At 54.0% G+C, this 18855-nt stretch overlaps 2 protein-coding genes across 3 annotated transcripts in view; one reads left to right on the top strand and one right to left on the bottom strand.

Annotated features, from left to right (window-relative positions):
- Positions 1-331: 331 nt before the first annotated feature.
- The window catches only part of LOC121158049 (testis, prostate and placenta expressed), a 27129-nt gene continuing 8605 nt past the window's right edge, over positions 332-18855 (top strand). Inside the window, exons 1-7 of one of the 2 annotated variants that reach the window (XM_040982630.1) lie at positions 332-556; positions 4640-4701; positions 4932-5106; positions 5358-5419; positions 5586-5650; positions 5943-5975; positions 6688-6721. In XM_040982630.1, the coding sequence (XP_040838564.1) occupies positions 334-556; positions 4640-4701; positions 4932-5106; positions 5358-5419; positions 5586-5650; positions 5943-5975; positions 6688-6718 (651 nt within the window). In that variant the 5' untranslated portion in view covers positions 332-333 and the 3' untranslated portion in view covers positions 6719-6721. Of the gene's footprint in view, positions 557-4639; positions 4702-4931; positions 5107-5357; positions 5420-5585; positions 5651-5942; positions 5976-6687; positions 6735-18855 lie in introns of those variants that run through there. The other variant, XM_040982629.1, reaches the window with a different exon arrangement.
- ZNF319 (zinc finger protein 319) lies at positions 14342-18561 on the bottom strand. The gene has a single exon (XM_040982624.1). The coding sequence runs from the start codon at positions 17742-17744 to the stop codon at positions 16011-16013; it is 1734 nt and encodes a 577-aa protein (XP_040838558.1). The 5' UTR covers positions 17745-18561; the 3' UTR covers positions 14342-16010.

Here is an 18855-nt window from a genome sequence, read left to right as displayed (position 1 = left end):
TTGGTAGAATCTGGGAGAAACGCTGGCTACCTTAACAAAGGCTGATTCATAAATCACTTGCCCCATGGCATATGGCCATGATTTAAGAATAGACTCAGATGACACCTCTTGTAGACCTACCACATAGTGTGCCCAGAGGGGTATGTAGGGGTGGGTGGGGGTGACAGGATTGGACTAACCCCCTGTTGACTGAGCTCCCGGCACACAGCACGTGCTTAATAAATGCTTAACAAGTAGACACTCCCAGCAGTGTCCCAGGTTGTACTGCTACATGAGTGTCTGGCCAGCCTGAGCCCAGGGTGAGCCACTTGGAACCCCTTCTGCTCCCCAGCTATGGCCCGCATCATTGACCTGGTACCCTGGGATGACGGCTCCACCCACGTATATGCCTCCCCCGCCATCCTGCTCCCCATGGAGCGACAGCGCCACCCACTGGCCGGTGTGAAACAGCAACTCTACCACCCGGCTCTGCCCACGCTGCGCCGCATGGACATGGACACTGTCAGGGCCTGCCTTCCGGACGAGCACTGCCAGTCCTCCACCTACTGCCGCAAAGGTCAGACCACCCTGCTCACCAAAAGCACTGGGTGCTCTCTGGGACCTGGAGGGACAGAGTGGGTGGTTTCCAGGGAAGGCCTTAAAGAGAAAGGTAGTGAGTAACAGGTGAGAGGGGCTGGACCCAGCCAGGGGCTCCACGAGGACGAGGCCTCAGTCTCCTGGTTGTGAATGATGCCAGTGCCTGCCACACAGGGCTACTGTGAGGCTCAAATGAGAGTCAAGGCCAGAGTCCCACGTAACAGTGACGACTCTCGCAAAAACACCTGCATCCCACATCAGAATGCCTGGGTGAATCAATATCCACCCCTGGTTCTTAAATTTTAAGACCCTGGAAGGCAGCAGCAATGGGAGACCTGGATTGAGTTTCCAACTCCTGGGCATCCTTCTCTGCATCTGTCTCTTACATAGTTTTAAAATAACAACAGAAAAATGAGAAAGTGATGAAAAGCACTTAGAGTGAAGCCTGGCCTGTAACACATGCTATTGCTGGTGTATTACGATCGTTTGTGGAGAGAGAGGTGGGCAGAGTGGGGACCGACTGCAGCAGGAGTTACAACCATGCCCACCATCTCCCCACCTGTAGGAGGGAGGAAAAGACCCCGTTTCACATCTCCCATGAACAAGAGGAGGACACAAAAGCTTTGGAGTCCAGGGGTTTTCTTGGCCCTGGGACAAACCCTGCATGGATTAAGCAGCTGGTGCCACCCAAACTTGCACAGCTGTTCAGATCCGCACCTGGAGGAAGCACCTGCTCCATGCCCAACCCGTGCTAGATCCCCAGGGGAACAGAGAGCAGCCCAGCTGACAAGATGCCTGGCAGGGGCCGGACGGGAATGGATAATGCAGGACACTGAGTCATGGTGTGAGGTTGGGTTCAGCAGCAGGAAGGGGGGTGGTGGGGACCGCCTGAGCTGTGGGCAAAGCTCAGGAAGGGTCCTGTGGCTAAGCCCAGGGACTTCGCTTTCTCCCAGAGGAAATAGGAGGGCTGAGCATTCTGACGGGGTAGGGTGGCCTAGAGGGGGAATGGGGGTGTTGGCCAGTCTTCCAGCAGGATGTGATAAGCGTCCTGGCCACCAGGGAGGATTTGGAAGGTCTTTAGGAGGCCAAGTCCACAGGATGCAGTGCCAGGGTGGGGAGGAAGGGCAGAGAGAGAGGCCACAGCAATATCTGGGGCGACAGGTGGGGAAGAGGGTCAGAGCCCATACGGAGATCACAGGACGCCCCATCCAGACCCCTGCAGGCCAGGGTGGGCCCCTCAAACACAGGAAGTGGGTGTGGAAGGAAGGGCTACAGTGCAGAGACCCGTCAGACAGGGCCAGCACCACCTCCCACTGCCAGTGCTGCGTGGCAAGGGTCAGTGAGGTCATCAGGGCTTCCAATTTCCTGTTTTCCAGAAAGGGTAGGGATTTCCAGAGATAGCTCTGATTTTGATACGCATCTTGCCGTAAGCTTTTGATAAGCAGTACAGTCACAATTCGAAAATGTAAAGCTCTGTGACAATGCACACTCTGTGCCTTTGTTAGGTGCCCATTCTTAGTGTCAGTGTGTCTTCCCGTAGCTCACTGATACGCACGTGTGCACGCACACACATTCTTTTGTCCCTCCCCACGCCTTGTTATGAAATTCTCAGACAAAGGAAAGTTCAAAGAACTACCATGACCACTCACCCCTTATCTTCAGTCTGCTTCAACAGATGTTTTGTTGTGTTTTCTCTCTCTCTGCAGTAAACAGCACTCAAGACACCCTCCTATAAGACACAACAACACTATCATGCCTAGTAAAGTCAACAGTAATTCCATAGCATTTAACACCCAGTCCACCCTAACATTTTCCAGTTACCTTGAATATGTGTTCACAGCTTCAGAGAATTCGGGGCCGAGGAGCCAGGAGTCACTGAGGGTTGCCATTGATCATGACATCTCTAGTACTAGACTCAGAGTCCACGTATTTTCCATTTTTCTCCCATATTATTATTTTATTAATGAGCGATAGCATCTTATTTTTTCAAGTAGTGTTTGGCTTATCTATTTATTTATTTATTGAAAGGCAGAGGAAGAGAGAGAAAGGAAAGAGGTCTACTATCATCATTCCCCCAAACACTTGCAACACCCAGGGCCGAGCCAGGCCAAAGACAGGAGCAGAGCCCCAACCCGAGTCTCCCATATGGATGGCAGGGACCTAAGCACTTGAACCATGACCTTCTGCCTCCCAAGGTGTACATCTACAGCAAGGAAACTGTAATCCTGAGCAAAACCAGGACTCAAACCCAGCACTCTAATACAAGACATGGATGTCCTAAGTGGTGCATTAACTACCGTACCAAATACTCGCCTTCCCTTTTTTTTTTTTAATATTTATTTATTTGAAAGATAGAGAGGAGGAGAGACAGAGTGGAAGATCTTCCATCCACTGATTCATTCCCCAAGCAGCTGCAACGGCTGGAGCTAAGCCAATCCAAAACCAGGAGCCTGGAGCTTCTTCTAGGTCTCCCATGCAGGTACAGGATCCCAAGGCTTTGGGCCATCCTCAGTTGCCATAAGCAGAGAGCTGGAAGGGAAGCAGGGCACTGGGATTAGAATCAGCACCCATATGGGATCCTGGCGCTGCAAGGCAAGGAGTTTAGCCACTAGGTTACTGTGCTGGGCCTTTTGAGAGCTCCCCATAGTTGTGGTGGGTACCTTGTTACTCTTGTTCCCATAGCACCCTGGAAGCCAGGGGCAGAGTCTTGTTCAGCCATACCCAGCACTGCTGGTAGGCATCTTTCACAGGTCGCCCAGTTGGCCAGGCTGATGCAGGAGGCACACAATTATTCTATCATTTGTGCAGCTATGTTTGATTACTTTATTCAAATGCTGAGTGGAACACAATCTCTTCTGCCTCCAACCATCTAAATCTTAGCTCTAAAACAATTGGTAGCATGCAGAATACACTCTTCTGCACCTTGGGGCTCTTATACAGAATTTTTTTAGAACTCCTTTTTTTTGCCAAATTAAAAAAAAAAAACTCTTTAAGCAGTTGCAAATATTGATATTACAAACCATACTGAACAGAGTACACCGCATCGCTGTGCAGTACTGAGTGTAACACATTCCCAAAAATAGGCCTGGGAGGGTCAAAAGATGAGGGTATTTATAATTATAATGCCCCAGGCATCAATCCCCTCTGTCCTATTATCTGGTAAGTGCACCAGTCTGAATTATTCCCAATCTTACAGGAGAAAATTAGCATCTCAACATAGTTTGAATATGTATTCACCTCATTACACGTGAGGTGCAGTGTCTTTTCATGGGTTTGCTGAGGTTTGTACCTGCTGTATTTTTATGTGAAGTACCTATGCTTGATGCATTTACCCATCTTTATTTTCTTTTTTAAGATTTATTTATTTTTGGGCCTGGCAGCGTGGCCTAGCGGATAAAGTCCTCACCTTGAACACTCCGGGATCCTATATGGGCGCCGGTTCTAATCCCAGCAGCTCTGCTTCCCATCCAGCTCCCTGCTTGTGGCCTGGGAAAGCAGTTGAGGATGACCCAAAGCCTTGGGATCCTGCACCCATGTGGGAGACCTGGAAAGAGGTTCCTGGCTCCTGGCTTCGGATCGGCACAGCACTGGCCATTGCGCTCACTTGGGGAGTGAATCATCAGACAGAAAATCTTCCTCTCTATATCTCCTCCTCTCTGTATATCTGACTTTGTAATAAAAATAAATAATATCTTTTTTTAAAAAATAGTTAAATTTAAGTTACTTGTAAGGCAGAGAGATTTTTCATCCACTGGTTCACTCCCCAAATGCTCACACCAGCTGAGCCTGAGCCAGGTTGAAGTCAGGACCCCAGACCTCAATTGGGGTCTCTCCAATGGATGGCAGGGACCCAAGTGCTTGAACCACCCACCATCTGCTGCCTTCCAGGTATGTGAGTAGGAACTGAAGGAGCCTGAACCTGAGGTGGGATATGGTATCAGCTTAACCCTCTGCACCAAAACATCCACAGCTCCCTGAAACATATTTAAAGTACAGTGTGGGCCACACCCTTCTCTGAATGTGTGGCTGGTATGGAAACACTTCCTCTCCCTTCTCTCAACAGATGAGTTTGACAACGCCCACTTCACCCTCCTCGGGATCCCCAACAAGCCCCTGCAGTGCCTGGTGAGCACCCTTAGTCCTGGCCCTGGGTTTGCTCAGGGGGCCCCCAGCTGCACCTCCAGTTCTGCACCCAACTTCAGGCACAGCCCCCAAGGTCTGTTCCCCATCTCGAGGTCTCTATAATGCTCCCATCCTGCACCCTCCTCTCCCCACCTCCCAATCTCACCGGCCAAATGTCAGCTCCAGCTCGCCCAGCCCAGCATGCCAGGTCCTGACCGCCTTTGCCCTGGCAGGACATCACGGCCACCGGCCGGAGGATGCACGACAGGTGCCTGGAAGGGAAGCTAGCACCCATCGCACCGGGCATTAATCGGGTGGACTGGCCCTGCTTCACTCGCGCTATCGAGGACTGGTCCCGTTTTGTGTCCTCAGCTGGAGAATTCAGACTGCTCTGCCTGAACAAAAGGGGTCAGTCTGATGGCCATGGGAGCATCCCAGGGCAGTATAGGCAACTGAGTCGCAAGGAAGAGATGGGAGCAGAAGGCGGGCTCTGGGCTGAACTAGGACAGGTTAGAGCCAGGGTTAGAGCAGGGGCCAGGTGCAAACCATGGGGTAGAGCTTTATGAAGAGTGGGGGTCTTTAAGGGCGGCTGTGGGTGGGGCCTGCTGGGGGGTGGTGAGCAGGCCAGGCATGCCAGCGGTGGTGGTCTCTGTCCGCAGTGGAAGGTTTTAGCGGCTACGCGGTGCGGTACTTGAAGCCTGAATTAACCCAGAACTGGCGAGTAAGGAAGGTCCTGGTGGTGGGGAGGGAGTGGGGTGACTTCCCGCGTCTCCAGGGCCTTGATCTCCATCAGGGAGCAATGCGAAGCCGGGAGGCGCGGGCATGGCGGGGGGGTGGTCCGTGCTTCCCAGACTCACGGAGTTTCCTCCCGCTGCGGCCCACCCTAGTACTGCCTCAACCAGAACCCCAGCCTGGACCGATACGGACAGAAGCCGCTGCCTTTCGATTCCCTGTAAGTGATGCTTCACGCACGAAGTATGGGGCGTGGGGCCTTGGTGATTGTCCTAGTACTCCCCTACTTAATGGCGCTTGAAAACTTGGGAGCTGGGGAACCGTGGCAAAGTGCCACTGAGAAATGGGTGTTTTATTCGCACTCAGTGAAGCCTACCTACTTTGTCACCTGCTCAAGAAGGGAGGGTGTGAAGCGGGGTGCAGTTGACTTTTCGGGTGCCGCGGGACCGCGGGCAAAGGCGGCCCTCCCCGCTGCAGCTCGCCCTCCGCCTTCTTCTTCCCCACTTTCCCAGCAACGCCTTCCGACGCTTCGGCTCCCACTACAGGTAGGAAGATCCCGCTTCACCCCACAGGTGCCCAGCGCCGTCCCCTCAACCCTATTCACCTCCGAGACCCAGGGGATGCGACTCCTGAGACCCTCCCGGGACCCAAAATGGGCACTGTTGAGTCAGGGCGGGCGTGGGAGGGTCAGGAGGAGGAGGAGCTCTTTGGAGGGGTGTAAAGAGGAGGAGCCTGAGGAAGCCCCTTCCTGGGGTGTGACGGGGACAGAGGGTGCCAGAGTTCCCCGAGGAGTCACTCATAGGTAAAGCTGGAAAGAGCGGCGTGATACCTGATACCTTGAGCAGCCTCCACTTCTCAGGTCGGCTTGGTTTCCTTCAGCCTCCTCTCCCGGCTCTGCAAGGTGCACCCCCAAACCATCACCCCAGGCACACCTCCTAATGCCTCCACTATGCTGACCGCACCTAGACTGTCATCCCCCATCCTCGGAAGTCCCAGCCCAGCCCCCCCACTGCCCTTCCCCACCAGCTCCCTCTCCTCTATGACTCCTGTCTGGGGCGCCCACATTGGGATTGTATCAGCATTGCCCTGGAGGAGTTGCTTTCTGGTCCGGGCATACTTTGGGATTGGGAGAAGTCTGGTTCTTCGCACTGCTTGATGCCTAGCTCCCTGCAAATGGAGAAGTAGGGGGAGCAGTTCACCGTTGGGCTCATGGGACATCAGGACTAGACCCTTCCTCCTGCCTGTTTCTTTCCACAGCCGCGTCAACTATCTGACTCCCTGGCATTAATCCGTGAAAAGAAGGCCAACCCCCAAGCTCCCAGACCCTACTTCCTCGTGCCCCTGTCCTCCTGCCTGGCCCTGCCAGCTGCCTTCCTCCAGTTGGTCACCATCTGTGTGTGTCTGTCTGTCTCAACATTCAAGTCCCCCAGTGGGCAGAGGACATAGGGTACCAGGACTTCCATCCTCCCTCCTCCTGCCACTCTCCACACCAGGGTCCCATCCTAGGGAATAAACTGACTGCCCCCTCAGAGAGGCACAAGGCAAATCTCTCCGTGTGTGTGTGTTACACAGTGTGGCAGTGGCCTACCCTCACTAGTTCTGCCAGCTTCTGGAGGACAGGTTCAGGGCTTGGGAGAAAGTGTGAGGACCTTGGATAGGGGAGTCAGGGTCTAAGCCCTAAGCCCAGTCAGTGTTGAGATGCAAAGCCATGCCTGAGTGTTGGGGTTCCCTTGTGCTCCTGTCCCCTTACTAGCAGTTCCCCATCTGAGCCTCCTTCTCCCCCTCAGGACATGAATTTGAGCCCCAAGTAGAGAGGGGGCTCAAAAGGTATCATAGGAGCCTCTCTCTGAAACCCTTTCCATACCACCCTGCTATGGCACCCCTGGGCCCCAGAACCCACTAGAGGGGGAGAAGCCACCTCTGGGGGCTGACCAGGTCATGATCTGTATTTCCCACGAAGCAGCAGAATGTGGAACAGAAACTGGATGAGGTGCTGAGTGAGCCCAATCAGAGAACAGAGGTACCCACTCCTGGTGGCACCACCATAAGTATAGCATCTAAGTAAAGGGTCATCTGCAATAGCCACAGCACTTGGGGAGTAGCCCTTATCTACCTGCTCCCAACTCTAAATCCCTCTTATAGCAGGAAGGTGTGATTCCTGGGGGTAATCATGGGTATCTTTGATGAGATGCAGGATCGCCCCACTGCTTCCACCATGAACCCACTGGTCAGTCAGAGTTAGGGTGAAGTGTGTTGTGTGTGTGACAAGGACATGAGTTTCTGGGAGGGGAAGATGGAATGCTGTCGTTTGAGTTGGCACTTCAATTTGTATACAGGTATAAACCCCAGGGTCCCGAATGAATGGTGCAGAGGGCAAAAGTTTAATTTAACAAGGATATTCAGTAGGGGAGCCTTGTGGGAGGTGCTTAGGTCACTGGGGGTGTGCTCTGAGGACGTTCTCCCCAGAGTGATCACTGCAACTACAACAGACCCCAGACCCGCCACTTCCTACCCTGCCCTGTGAACCTCCACTACCACGAACTCGCAAAAACATCTTTCCTTCCTTGGCAGCCTGTGGCAGGTGTTTCATTATAGTGATGATGTAATATAAGCAGCTTAGTAGGTATGTTCAACTCTCAGACCTTCTAAATAGCATAACCACATCCACCTGTGCACAGGCAGCAAGGACAGGCCCAGATCAGGATAAGCAGCCAGTACTCTGAAGATCTTCTGGTCCTGGGCTCTGGAGCTTCTGGGGTACCCACACTTCCTGAAAGGGTATGCAACATCCTGTCTCTACCAAGACACAACCTGTCCCAGAAAGGCTCCATGTGTTCACATGCATCACAGGGAAGCCATGCCTGCAAAGGTTAGCAGACCTCAGTTTACACCCTGTTCATCCTCATCCACTGACGTTTACTGAGAAGTTATTGAAGGCCAAGGTCTCAGGTAGAAGGAATTCAAAGACCCCCAGCCCCTCTGTTTGGGACCCTATTATCACATTGTGCACAACACATTCTCCTATGATCAGTTCTTTCCTCTGGGCCTCGCAGACACTCTAGAAAGTGAGAACTGAGGCCATCCTATTCCACACACAAGAAAATTGAGCCCCAGGTCAGAGAAAAAGCCTTAAGCCAGACTCAGCGTCCAGGGCTGAAAGCAGGTCTTGGCACTCATCCCCCAAGTCCACACACAGGTTGTGCTCGATTTTGGTAGAATGACTTGTTTCCCAGAACAGTACTCTTTTTGCTTAACTTTTTCCAATGATGGAGGTGCCTCTAACCCAGGGGAGGGCCCATAGTGTCCATCTCTCTGTCCTCACGTGTGGGGCTCTGCTGACAACACAGCCTGGGGAGCAGCAGATGGGAAGCATCGGGCAAGCTCCAAGTTCCTTCCTTACCCCTGGGACCTGGGGAGGAGGTACTGAGTCTCCTGTCTTTTTATGCTCTTCCTTTAGGCCATGCTGGCTGGAACATTGGGCAGGCACTGGGCAGGAAGTCAGAGTCACATTCTGTAGACCTGAGCATCCCTGCTAAATCATGGCTCAGAGAAGAGGTGTGTTTGCCCAGAGCTCAGCTGCAATTGGGACTCAAAACTCAACATTTCTAGAGTAGGATCATCGTTAAGTGGATAATTTTGTTTGGGCTGCAACAGATATTCTATATCCATACCCACATGGCCCTTGCCAGGAAGAAGGTCCACACCTGCCACTACAGTGTTTTCCTGCTAGGACAGAGGTGTAAGCCAAGAGTGGGGAGGAAACCAGAGACAGCTTCCTGGAAGAGGAGGCAGGGGTTAGATGGAGGAGATGATCTCCCAATAGGAAGCTCTCCTGGAGTTGAGAAGCTACTACCCAGAAGCCAGAGACAGAACAGAGGCTAAAAAGTGCCCCACCCCTAGCCAGGGCCATTGTCTCCCAGCTGAGATGCTTTTCAGCCTCCAGGGGCTATCTGCACATCCTACATAGATCACATCAGAACTGTTCACTGTGGGGTGGGCATGTGGCACACCTGAGAAGACAGCATCCTGCATCAGGTACCTGTGTTTTAGTCTTGGCTCCACTTCTGATCCAGCTCCCTGCTAACACGCACCCTGGGAGGCACAAGGTGATGGCTCAAGTCCTTGGGCCTCTGCCACTCACACAGAGAGAGACCTGGATGAGGTTCCTGACTCCTGGCTTTGACCTAGTTCCAGTTGTTTGGGAAATGAACCAGTAAATTGATGCTCTCTCTCTTTCAAATTAGTAAATCTTAAAATATCTTTAAATCTTAAAAAACTTAAAAGATTCACAGAGAGAGAGAGAGACAAAAAGATTTTCTACCTGCTACTTCACTCCCCAAATGACCCACAATGGCCAGAGCTGAGCTGATCTGAAGTCAGGAGCTAGGAGCTTTTTTCAGATTTTCCACATGGGCCATCTTCTGCTTTTTCACACCACAAGAGGAGCTGGATGGGAAGTGGACCAGGCAGAAAACAAGCCAGTGCCCATATAGGATGCTGGTGCTTGCAGGAGGAGAATTAACCAATTGAGATATCGTGTCAGCTTCTAAAAAATAATTTTTCACTACAGACACAGCTTTTGAACAGCCAAGCCCCTGTGGTGTCAACTTTAAGCCACTTGCTGATCCTTTATCTAGACACAAACCCCATTGCCAGCCTCCTGTCTGTTCCTAATGTTGTTGCAGGCTCTTGTCCAAAATTTGATTCAAACACCTTACAGTGCTTCCACTCTGGCCTGCCCAGATCCCACCCTCGCTTCCAGCAGGCAGCTCTCAAGTCCTCCTTTCTACCACTCTTCCCCACGTGCACAACAGCAGGAAAGGTAGCTGTTGCCCAGGACTAACTCAAGTGCTAGTGTCCTCGGCTCACTGGTCCATTCGCCTCATCTACCTGGATCTGGGTCTCGGGAATTGGGTCTGGGGGCTTCCAGAACCAGCACACGATCTAGACTAAATGAAGGGACTGCTACAAAGGAATAGAGTTGTTTATTACAAAATGACATGCACAATACACAGCCTAACCCAGGACCTGGGGCTGGCAAGCAGATAAGGGGATGGGATAAGGAACTAAGCTGACAGCAGAGTGAACTGAGAGTGAAGGAGGACTCTTGCACATGCTATTTGCATCACATATCAGAGTCTGGACCATCTGGATACACGAAACCCTCAAAACTTTCTCATCTGAAGCCCTTTCTTTATGCCCCGTAGGAAGAACAGGTTCCATGCACGGCAAACAGCAGGTCTCAGGAGTGTTTGTGGGTAGAACAAAGGCAAGAATGCAGCCCCAGGGTGGGCACACAGACACACACAGAAGAGAGGGTGATCCCAGGCCCCTTCCGCCCCCACCCCTCTCCTTGACCTCCTTTTCAGAGCCCTGAGGAGGACTGAGTGTTCCAGCTGGAATCTTTGTGGAGTAGAGAAAATCAATAGCCGCCAAGGCTTTTTCCTGGAGCATGACCTTCAGGGAACAAAGAAACCACCTGCCTGAAAATGGACCGGATTTTGTGGCAAGTGAGACAAGACAGACGTGGGAGAAAATACCACGTGTTCTCATATGTGGAAGCTACAACAGTTGAACTCAAAGAGACGAGAAGAGTGGCTATGAAAAGGCCAGAGTGGCAAAAGGGCACTGAGACGCAGATGGGAGGAGTAAGGGGTAGTGTTGCAGCACAGCAGGCCAAGCACAGGCTCCAATAGCTTACATGTGGAGAACTGGAAACAGACCCACCCCAAAAATCAGAAGATGGAAGGGCTGATCAGCTGTGTATATCCAGTCACACCGCACCCCATAAACATGGGTCATATGTCACTTATAAAGAAACTACCATGCACAGGAAGGAGGTGGAGCTTGTCACAGAACAGCCTGGTCTGGGCTGGGAGGCCACGGGCAAATTTTCAGCATCTGTTCGGAGGTTTGGCAACCAGGACCCCCACCATGGCACCTGGGGAGACCTAGGCCCTTTGGACAAAGCATAGCAGCTTCCATCCCAGAGCTGTCACTGTTCCAGTCTCCAACCTGTAAATGGTGCATTGGATTCTGGGTCCCAGGCCTGCATAGTTCAAAACTGTGCTGGCCTCACGGTCTATCCGCCTATGTGCAGGTGCCAGGCCCACAATTTCAGGCCATTTTCATCATGAACCAAGTAGCTTGAAGCAATTGTTGGACTTCTTTAGGGACTGCATGAAGGGAACGTTGAGGTGCACCCCCTCCCCCTAACAGGGACAGCAACAAAGAAGGTGACTGTGAATGGTGACAGTCCAATATGGGGGCGGGGTACATCTTCCTCTTGCCTTCTACCCCCAGTGTTCTGCTTTCCACATGCCTCACACAGGTCATCCCTCTGTGCCCTCACCATCCCTATGTGCACCTCTGCAGAGAGCATGACCACCTCCATTTCACAGATGAAAAAATGAAGGCCCAGAGGGGCTAGTGCAATGGCTCCACTGGCTAGTCCTCCACCTCCACACAATGGCATTCCATATGGGTTCCACTTCCCATCCAGCTCTCTGCCTTGGCCTGGAAAAGCAGAGGAGAATGGCCCAATGCCTTGGGACCCTGCACCAGCCTGGGAGACCCAAAAGAAGCTCCTGGCTTCGAATCAGCTCTGGCTGTTGCAGCTCTGTGGGGAGTGAACCAGCAGGTGAAAGATCTTTCTGTCCCTCCTTTCTATAAATCTGTATTTCCAATGAAAATAAATCCTTTCAAAAGAAAAGAAATTAAAGCCAGAGAGGCCCTACCTCAAGCCTTGAAACCAATGACTGATGGAAGCAGAATTCTAGTTGCGTCTGCCTCTGGTACCCTCAACTTGGACACGAGACCATTGTCATTGTGGCTCATAAACACAAGGTCCTCCCCACCACCCCTCAGCACAGAGGTCAGCATGCTGATCTACCTGGGAATGGCCTCGCCTTCACTAATGGCCCAGCCTGCTCCCATGCCATCCTCCAGGCCCTGGGAGAACACCCTCCTTGCAACCCTGCTGACTCCCACGTGGGAGACTACTGCCCTATTCTCCCTTCTCCTCCCCTCTGTCCCAGCCTCCTGCAAGCATCCCCCTCCCCACAAGGCACACACTCTTCTGGTATTATCAGTGGCTCTAGCAAAGAGAATAAGCATCCAGGGACTAAAAAGCCCTCGCCTGCCACATCTGAAGTTCTGTGCTATGAGAGGGAGACTCACGGGAAGCATGAGACATAGAAGGCAGGCTCTGGGGAGAAGCCACAGGGTGTGTAGAACCAGGCACAGCGAGCTTGCAACAGGAGGGAACAGCAGGAGACATTGGACTGAGAACAGGGCTCAGGTTTCAAAGGCAAGCCAAGGGCCTCAGAGGGCAGAGGGCAGCTGCAGGGCACTGAGTTCAGGGACTTGAACCTGGGCACTGGAGCCCCCAGGCCAACAGTCCCTTCATGCCCTGATGTTGGTCCTAGGCTAGAGCCCAGAGGCTGAGCAGCTATGGGACTCTGCTTTGAGATAGGACATGGTGGTAAGAGTCAAGGAAATGGCCACGTCCAGCCAGGGCTCCTCCTGCCCACATGTGGACTGTCCTCCCTAGGGGAAAGGCAAGCTCAGGTTACACTTGGGAAGCACCAAACACAAACAAGCTCTTCCTAGTAGACTACGAACAGGGTGGGTTTTGCCTACGGTTACACACAGCAAGGCAGATGCCAGCACTTGCACCTGACCCAGACATAGGGCCACTGGGCATGCCTGGACTCAGAGAAGGGACCAGGAGCCTTCTCCAGGGCGGGTTTCCCCTGTGGCCACAGAGCATAGTGAGCATGGCCCTGGTCCCACCTGGTCTCCCAGCCTGTCATGAAGCTTCTACATCAGGTGCTGTGGTGCAGGCACTCCCTGTCCTCACCTCATGCCTCCTTGGACCTGCACAGCACATGCTGTACTGGTTCTCAGAGCCACACTAGTGGCCTGCTCCTCCTTCTTCCCAGTCTGCCTTTTGAGACATGCAAGAACTTACACGGGGCCCCTGGGGAAAGGATGGGGTAAAGGAAGAGGAGTGCTGAGGTAGGAGGCCGCTGGCTGGGCCCACAGAGGGTCACAGTGGGATGGGGGGAGGCACTGGACCAGCCCTGAGGCAAGGTCTGGTTGTGCATCCTAAGCTGTTCCAGGAAGGCCTCTAGTTTCCCACTGGGGCTACATAAGCTCTCATGCTTACCAGGCTCAGGCCCTGGCCCCTAGGGCTGCTGTTCCTCACCCTGCTGGGCCATCATGGCCCAACTCCCTCCTCAGGGTTGCACTTACATCCCAGGGTCAGTGCCAGCACTGTGGCATACAGGCTAAGCCACCCCCTGCCATACAGGCATCCCATATGGGTACAGGTTTGAGTCCAGGCTGCTCTACCTCTGATCCGGTTCCCTGCTAATGCACCTGGGAAAGCAGCAGAAGATGGCCCAAATCCTTGGGTCCCTGCCACCCACATGGGAGACCCAAAAGCAGCTCCAGGCTCCTGGCTCCAGCCTCTCCCAACTCTGGCTATTGTGGCCATTTGGATAACAAACCAGGGGATAGAAGATTTTTTTCTGTCTCTCATCCTCTCTAACTCTGCCCTTCAAATAAACAGAAAATAAACATCATAAAAAAGGGAGGTCAAGTGCTGGGTGGGACTCCATTCCAAAGGACTCCAAGCATCCTGCGGTTGGCATTATCAGTATCTCCACACCCCCCATGCTGGTTCCTCCTATGACAACCAAGCAAGATGAGGAGTAACCTGTCCATGCGAGACAACTTTGACTCCCAGCAGGGACCTGTCCAAGGCCACACACCAGGATTCAGAGATGGCTCTCTGATGCCACACTTGTCCTGCCATTCGGGCCTTCCTGGCCCACCTGCTTCTCCACAGCCCACCACTCATTCCCTGGGAAGAAGGAGCAGGACAAGCAGTGCTCTGGCTCTCTGGCAGTTGGCATCTTTACTTCTACAGCAAACACATTGGACTCACTACACAGGGACATCAAAGTGGCTACCTAAAATGGAGTCGTTCATTTTAAAAATCCAGATTCACACATTTTTGGAGAAGACTGAAAATGACATGAAATTCAGCTATACAATGTTATGAATAGTATTACAAACCGTTTTCGGAAAGCAATGGAAAAGGGAAAGCTAGCAGTTGGAACACTGTGAGCCTGAGTTCCCAGTCTTTCAGGAATCTGCTGGGGGATGCCTCCCCAGGACAAGGACCAGCCCCGCTGCAGGCACTGGAAAGAACCCAGCCAGCAAGCAGGCCATGTGACCATTCACAGCCCCAGAATGGAGGGGGAAGCGGGCCCTTTGCATGTGTACCCCTCAGTCTTCATGTAAAAGCCACAAACAAGGGAGGGTATGGCTGGCTGAAGGGAGGAGGCAGAGCTAGGCTCAAAATGTCCCATGACTGACATAAGTCCTTTCCAGGTTTTTAGAGCCTTGGCTGCCAGCAAGCTCAGCTGACTCCATGCACCTGCCAGGCACACAGCCTCCTGGCTCTGTAACCCACCAGTCTCCCTCCTATTCCCCATGCCTGAACACCCTGTACCCACAAGTCCAATAGGCAGTGAGACCTGTGGAGGGACTCTTGGATGACCCAAAGGAGAATAACTGGCCTTCAAAGTGGCTGGGTGCTATCCAGGGCATCCTGGCAACACAAGGTTAGCCTGTGGTCCAGGTCAGTAGGCAGACAGATGGCGTGGTGTTGGGGGAAAAATGCCCTGCAAAGGAGGAGGCCATTCTCCCACTCTGGGTCCCCAGGCCTGGTCTTGGCCCTGAGGCAGGGCTGCGGCAAGCCCCCGGATGCTTTGGTTCACACACTGAGAAGGGAATACTCCTTTGCACCTGCTGGGGAGACCTGGAGCTTGACCCCACCTCCTCCCTCCCATGTTTCACACTAGCAGTTCTGCCCGGCCCGAGCACACCACAAAAGTGGAGAGAGGTTTCTAAAGCCAATGCAGTGCTCAGCCCTTGCCACCAACATGCCACCTGCCCTCCCTTCCCCATGGGTGGCATTGTCCCTAGTTGATGTCAGAAGAACTCTAAATGGACCCTGGCCAAGGACCCCCATCCTGCAGGTGTGCCCTGTTAGGTGCCGGGGGACACCTGACCCCTTATACTTGGGCCAAGGGCAGACTGTGGTCCACAGTCTGCTACCCGGTCTCTAGGCTCCATCGCAAAGCTGGCCATATCCCTTACCAGCAACCTGGGGGGAAGCCCTACACCAAGCCTGCCTCTGGGGAACAAGCAGGCCCGCCTCCTTGGGCCCAACTATGAGCCACCTCTTGCCAACTTTTCTGCTTGCTAATTAGGTCAAAAGACTTGGGAGGGCTGGGCTGGTATTGCCCCACTTGCCATCCAGTCTGGCTCTGGTACCCCAGAGCCAAGGGAGGCTGGTGACTCTCGGGAAAGCAAAACCTGGGGAGGTTAGAGGGTTATGGAGTCAGGTGCGGCCATAGCCCTCTGGCTCCACTGCTGCCAAGCTGGTGCCAGGAGTGCTAAGCACAGGAGCCCTCCACTTTTTGTCCTCACTCCAAACCCTGAGCAGGGTTGGGGAGGGAGGACAGGTAGCTGAGTGCGAGGCAGGAAAGTCCACACATACGCACTCAGGGCAAGCAGGCAGCAACCTGGTAGGCACCTTCTGCCGCTGCGGCAGCTGCACTGTGCTGTGCGCTGTGCTCCTGCAGCAGGGCTACGTCCAGGAAGCGCTCCCCGCACCACACACACTTGAACTGTTGTTCCCGGGCATGAACGCCCTGGTGCTTGTTGAGGTGCTCACGCTGCTTGAAGGCCTTGTCGCAGTTGGGACATTTGTAGGGCTTCTCCCCCGTGTGCACGCGCCGGTGCCGCTGCAGGTCTGAGGCGTACTTGAAGCGCTTCTCACAGTCCGGGCACTTGAGTGGCTTCTCACGCACCGGGTCACAGCGATGCTGCACAAACTCCGAGGAGGAGAAGAAGCGGCGCTCACACAATGTGCAGCGCAGGGGTTTCTCTGTGGCGGCGCAGTGTGTCAGCTGGTGCTTCTGCAGGGCCGAGGCCCGCTTATAGGCCTTGTTGCACACAGGGCATTTAAATGGCCGCTCGGTTGTACCCGGCAGGCACTTGTGCCGCAGCAGCTCAGCCGACTGGTCGAAGCCCTTCTGGCACACGGGGCATTTAAAGAGAGTCTCGAGCGTGTGCACATGCTGGTGGTAGAGCAGGTGGCTGGGCTGCCCGAAGCCTTTCTCACACAGGCCGCACTTGAAGGGCTCCTCTGTCTTGTGTGTGCGCCGGTGCCGCATGAGTGCGTATTGCTGCTTGAAACCCATGGGGCACAGGTCGCACTTGAAGGGCCTCTCGGCACTGTGCGTGCGTTCGTGCTGCCGCAGGTCCGAGGGCCGCTTGAAGGCCTTCTGGCACTCACCACAGCGGAAGGGCCGCTCGCCACTGGGTGTGCATGGGTGCTGTAGCAGCTCTGAGGATTCTTTGAAGTGCAGCTCACACACATTGCAGCGAAACAGGTGGTGCTCGCCTGAGTGTGCGTACATGTGGCGCACAAGGTGCGAGCGGTGCTTAAAAGTCTTCTCGCACACTGCACACTTGTAGGGCCGCTCCGAGCTGTGCGTGCGCTTATGGTGCACCAGGTGGGAGGACTGGCTGAAGCTCTTGTCACATAGTGTGCACTTGTATGGCTTCTCACCCGTGTGGATCCGCTCGTGGCGGGACAGCTCCGACAGGTGCTTGAAGGGCTTCTGGCAGATGGGGCAGCTGTAGGGCTTCTCGGCCTGCTCCACAGAGGCCGTGGGCGCCGAGGGAAGGGAAGGTGCTGTCGTGGTCACTGGCTCTGTCTCGGCATGTTTGTAGGTCTTCTCACAGATAGAGCATTTCACCAGGCCTGTGTGTGAGCTGTGGTGCTGCGCCAGGGAGGTGAGCAGCGAGAAACCCATCTTGCACACACCGCAGACGAAAGGCTTCTGTTCGGCCTGCACACACTGGTGCTCCAACAGGTCAGTAGCCTGGTGGAAGAGCTTGAGACACTGTGTGCACTGGAATGAACGGTCGTGGCCTGCCAGGCACTGGTGCTCGTGTGGGCTGGACAGGTGCGCCAGGTCATGACCACACACCCCACACTTGGGGCCTGGCTCCCCTGCCGCCTGCAGGGGTGCGTGCTGGGAAGGCTGCAGGCTTGCTTCAGGCTGCAGGAGGATGCCATACACGGCACAGCCCAAGGGGTTCTCGGCCGTGCCTGGGGGCAGTGTGTGCTCAGCCAGGGCCGGCGGGGGCTCTGCATGGTGCTGGGGCTGCGGGGGCTGGGGCTGCTGGGGTTGTGTCTGTGGTGGCTGTTGCCAACTTTCCGACATGCTTGGGAAGATGAAGCGGGCTTTGGAGAGTAACGGCTTCAGTTTCCTGCGTGAAGTGACCCAGCCCAGGGAGAAGAACAACAGGGATAGACAGGCACCTCAGACAAGGCACAGAGGAGGGTCTGGGCCGACACCCGAGTCATTGACCAAGAAGACAGCACTACACACAATGCTGTCTATACAGCAGGCTGGGCTGCTCTTCTCTGCCTTCCCCAGGGATGGGTTCTGCAGGGAAGAAAGAAATAGTGAGCCTGAAGCAGGAACAAGCAGCCACACCCTGGGTCCTCCCCCTGCACGTAGCCCATGCACGTAAGCCATATAACAGAAGGCTAGGGTACCCGAAGGTAGAAGACCTGCTCCTTAACACATGGCCAGACAAGCCGCTGGCAGCTCAGCTTCTCCAGGCACATGGGATGGCCGTGGCCATGGTCTCACTCCATTCCAACACCCCCAGGCCCAGCCTTCCTCAGTCAGGTGTTTCCCAGCCCAGAGTCTGAGCTGATGTACAGAGACCTACCAGGCACCCCTCCTGGTGCCACTCTTTGTCTCAACCCAAAACACCACTGCCCAAAAGACCAGGCTGGCCGGTATGCCCTGTCTGCCAGCCCAGGGACAAATGGCTGCTGGGCTTCATAGTGAGGACAACACATGGAACCAAGGACCGGCTCAAAGACCCTCTCCTGCATGGGGCTACCCAACCCCCTCCTTCTCCTCTCCCCAGGCCCTCCACTCTGACCATGCACCTGTTCTTTCTCCATGTACTAGGATAGCCGGCCTCCCGCGCCAAGGCCTGAACTGGGCAGAAGACAGCCCCTTAGACCTGCCCAGCTTCAAGGTCCACATGGCAAAATCCGCCCACCCCCTTCCCCTGCAACTGAACATTTCCACGAACGGTCTTCCCCACCTCCCCCAAAAAAGGAATCCTAAAGCCTCAGCTTGCAGGAAAATAAAGAAATGGTCTGTCAGGGTAGTGCGGAATACAACTTACTAACCACCAAATATTACCTTCTAGAGACAGCCACGTTTTGGTGCCCCAAGACGGCCGCGTTCTGGGTTATCAGCCCCCTGCACTGTTCTTACCCAGACAAGAGAAACCCTAAGTCACCACTCT

Source organism: Ochotona curzoniae, unplaced genomic scaffold, assembly GCF_017591425.1.
Source record: "Ochotona curzoniae isolate NIBS_2020 unplaced genomic scaffold, NIBS_Ocur_1.0 contig_3622, whole genome shotgun sequence".
Taxonomy (NCBI): Eukaryota; Metazoa; Chordata; class Mammalia; order Lagomorpha; family Ochotonidae; genus Ochotona; species Ochotona curzoniae.
Note: the sequence above shows the minus strand (reverse complement) of the source record. Positions and strands in the feature narration are given on the sequence as shown.

Coding starts and splice junctions, on each gene's coding strand:
- ZNF319 (XM_040982624.1), bottom strand. CDS start 17,744: ATGTCGGAAAGTTGGCAACAGCCACCACAGACACAACCCCAGCAGCCC.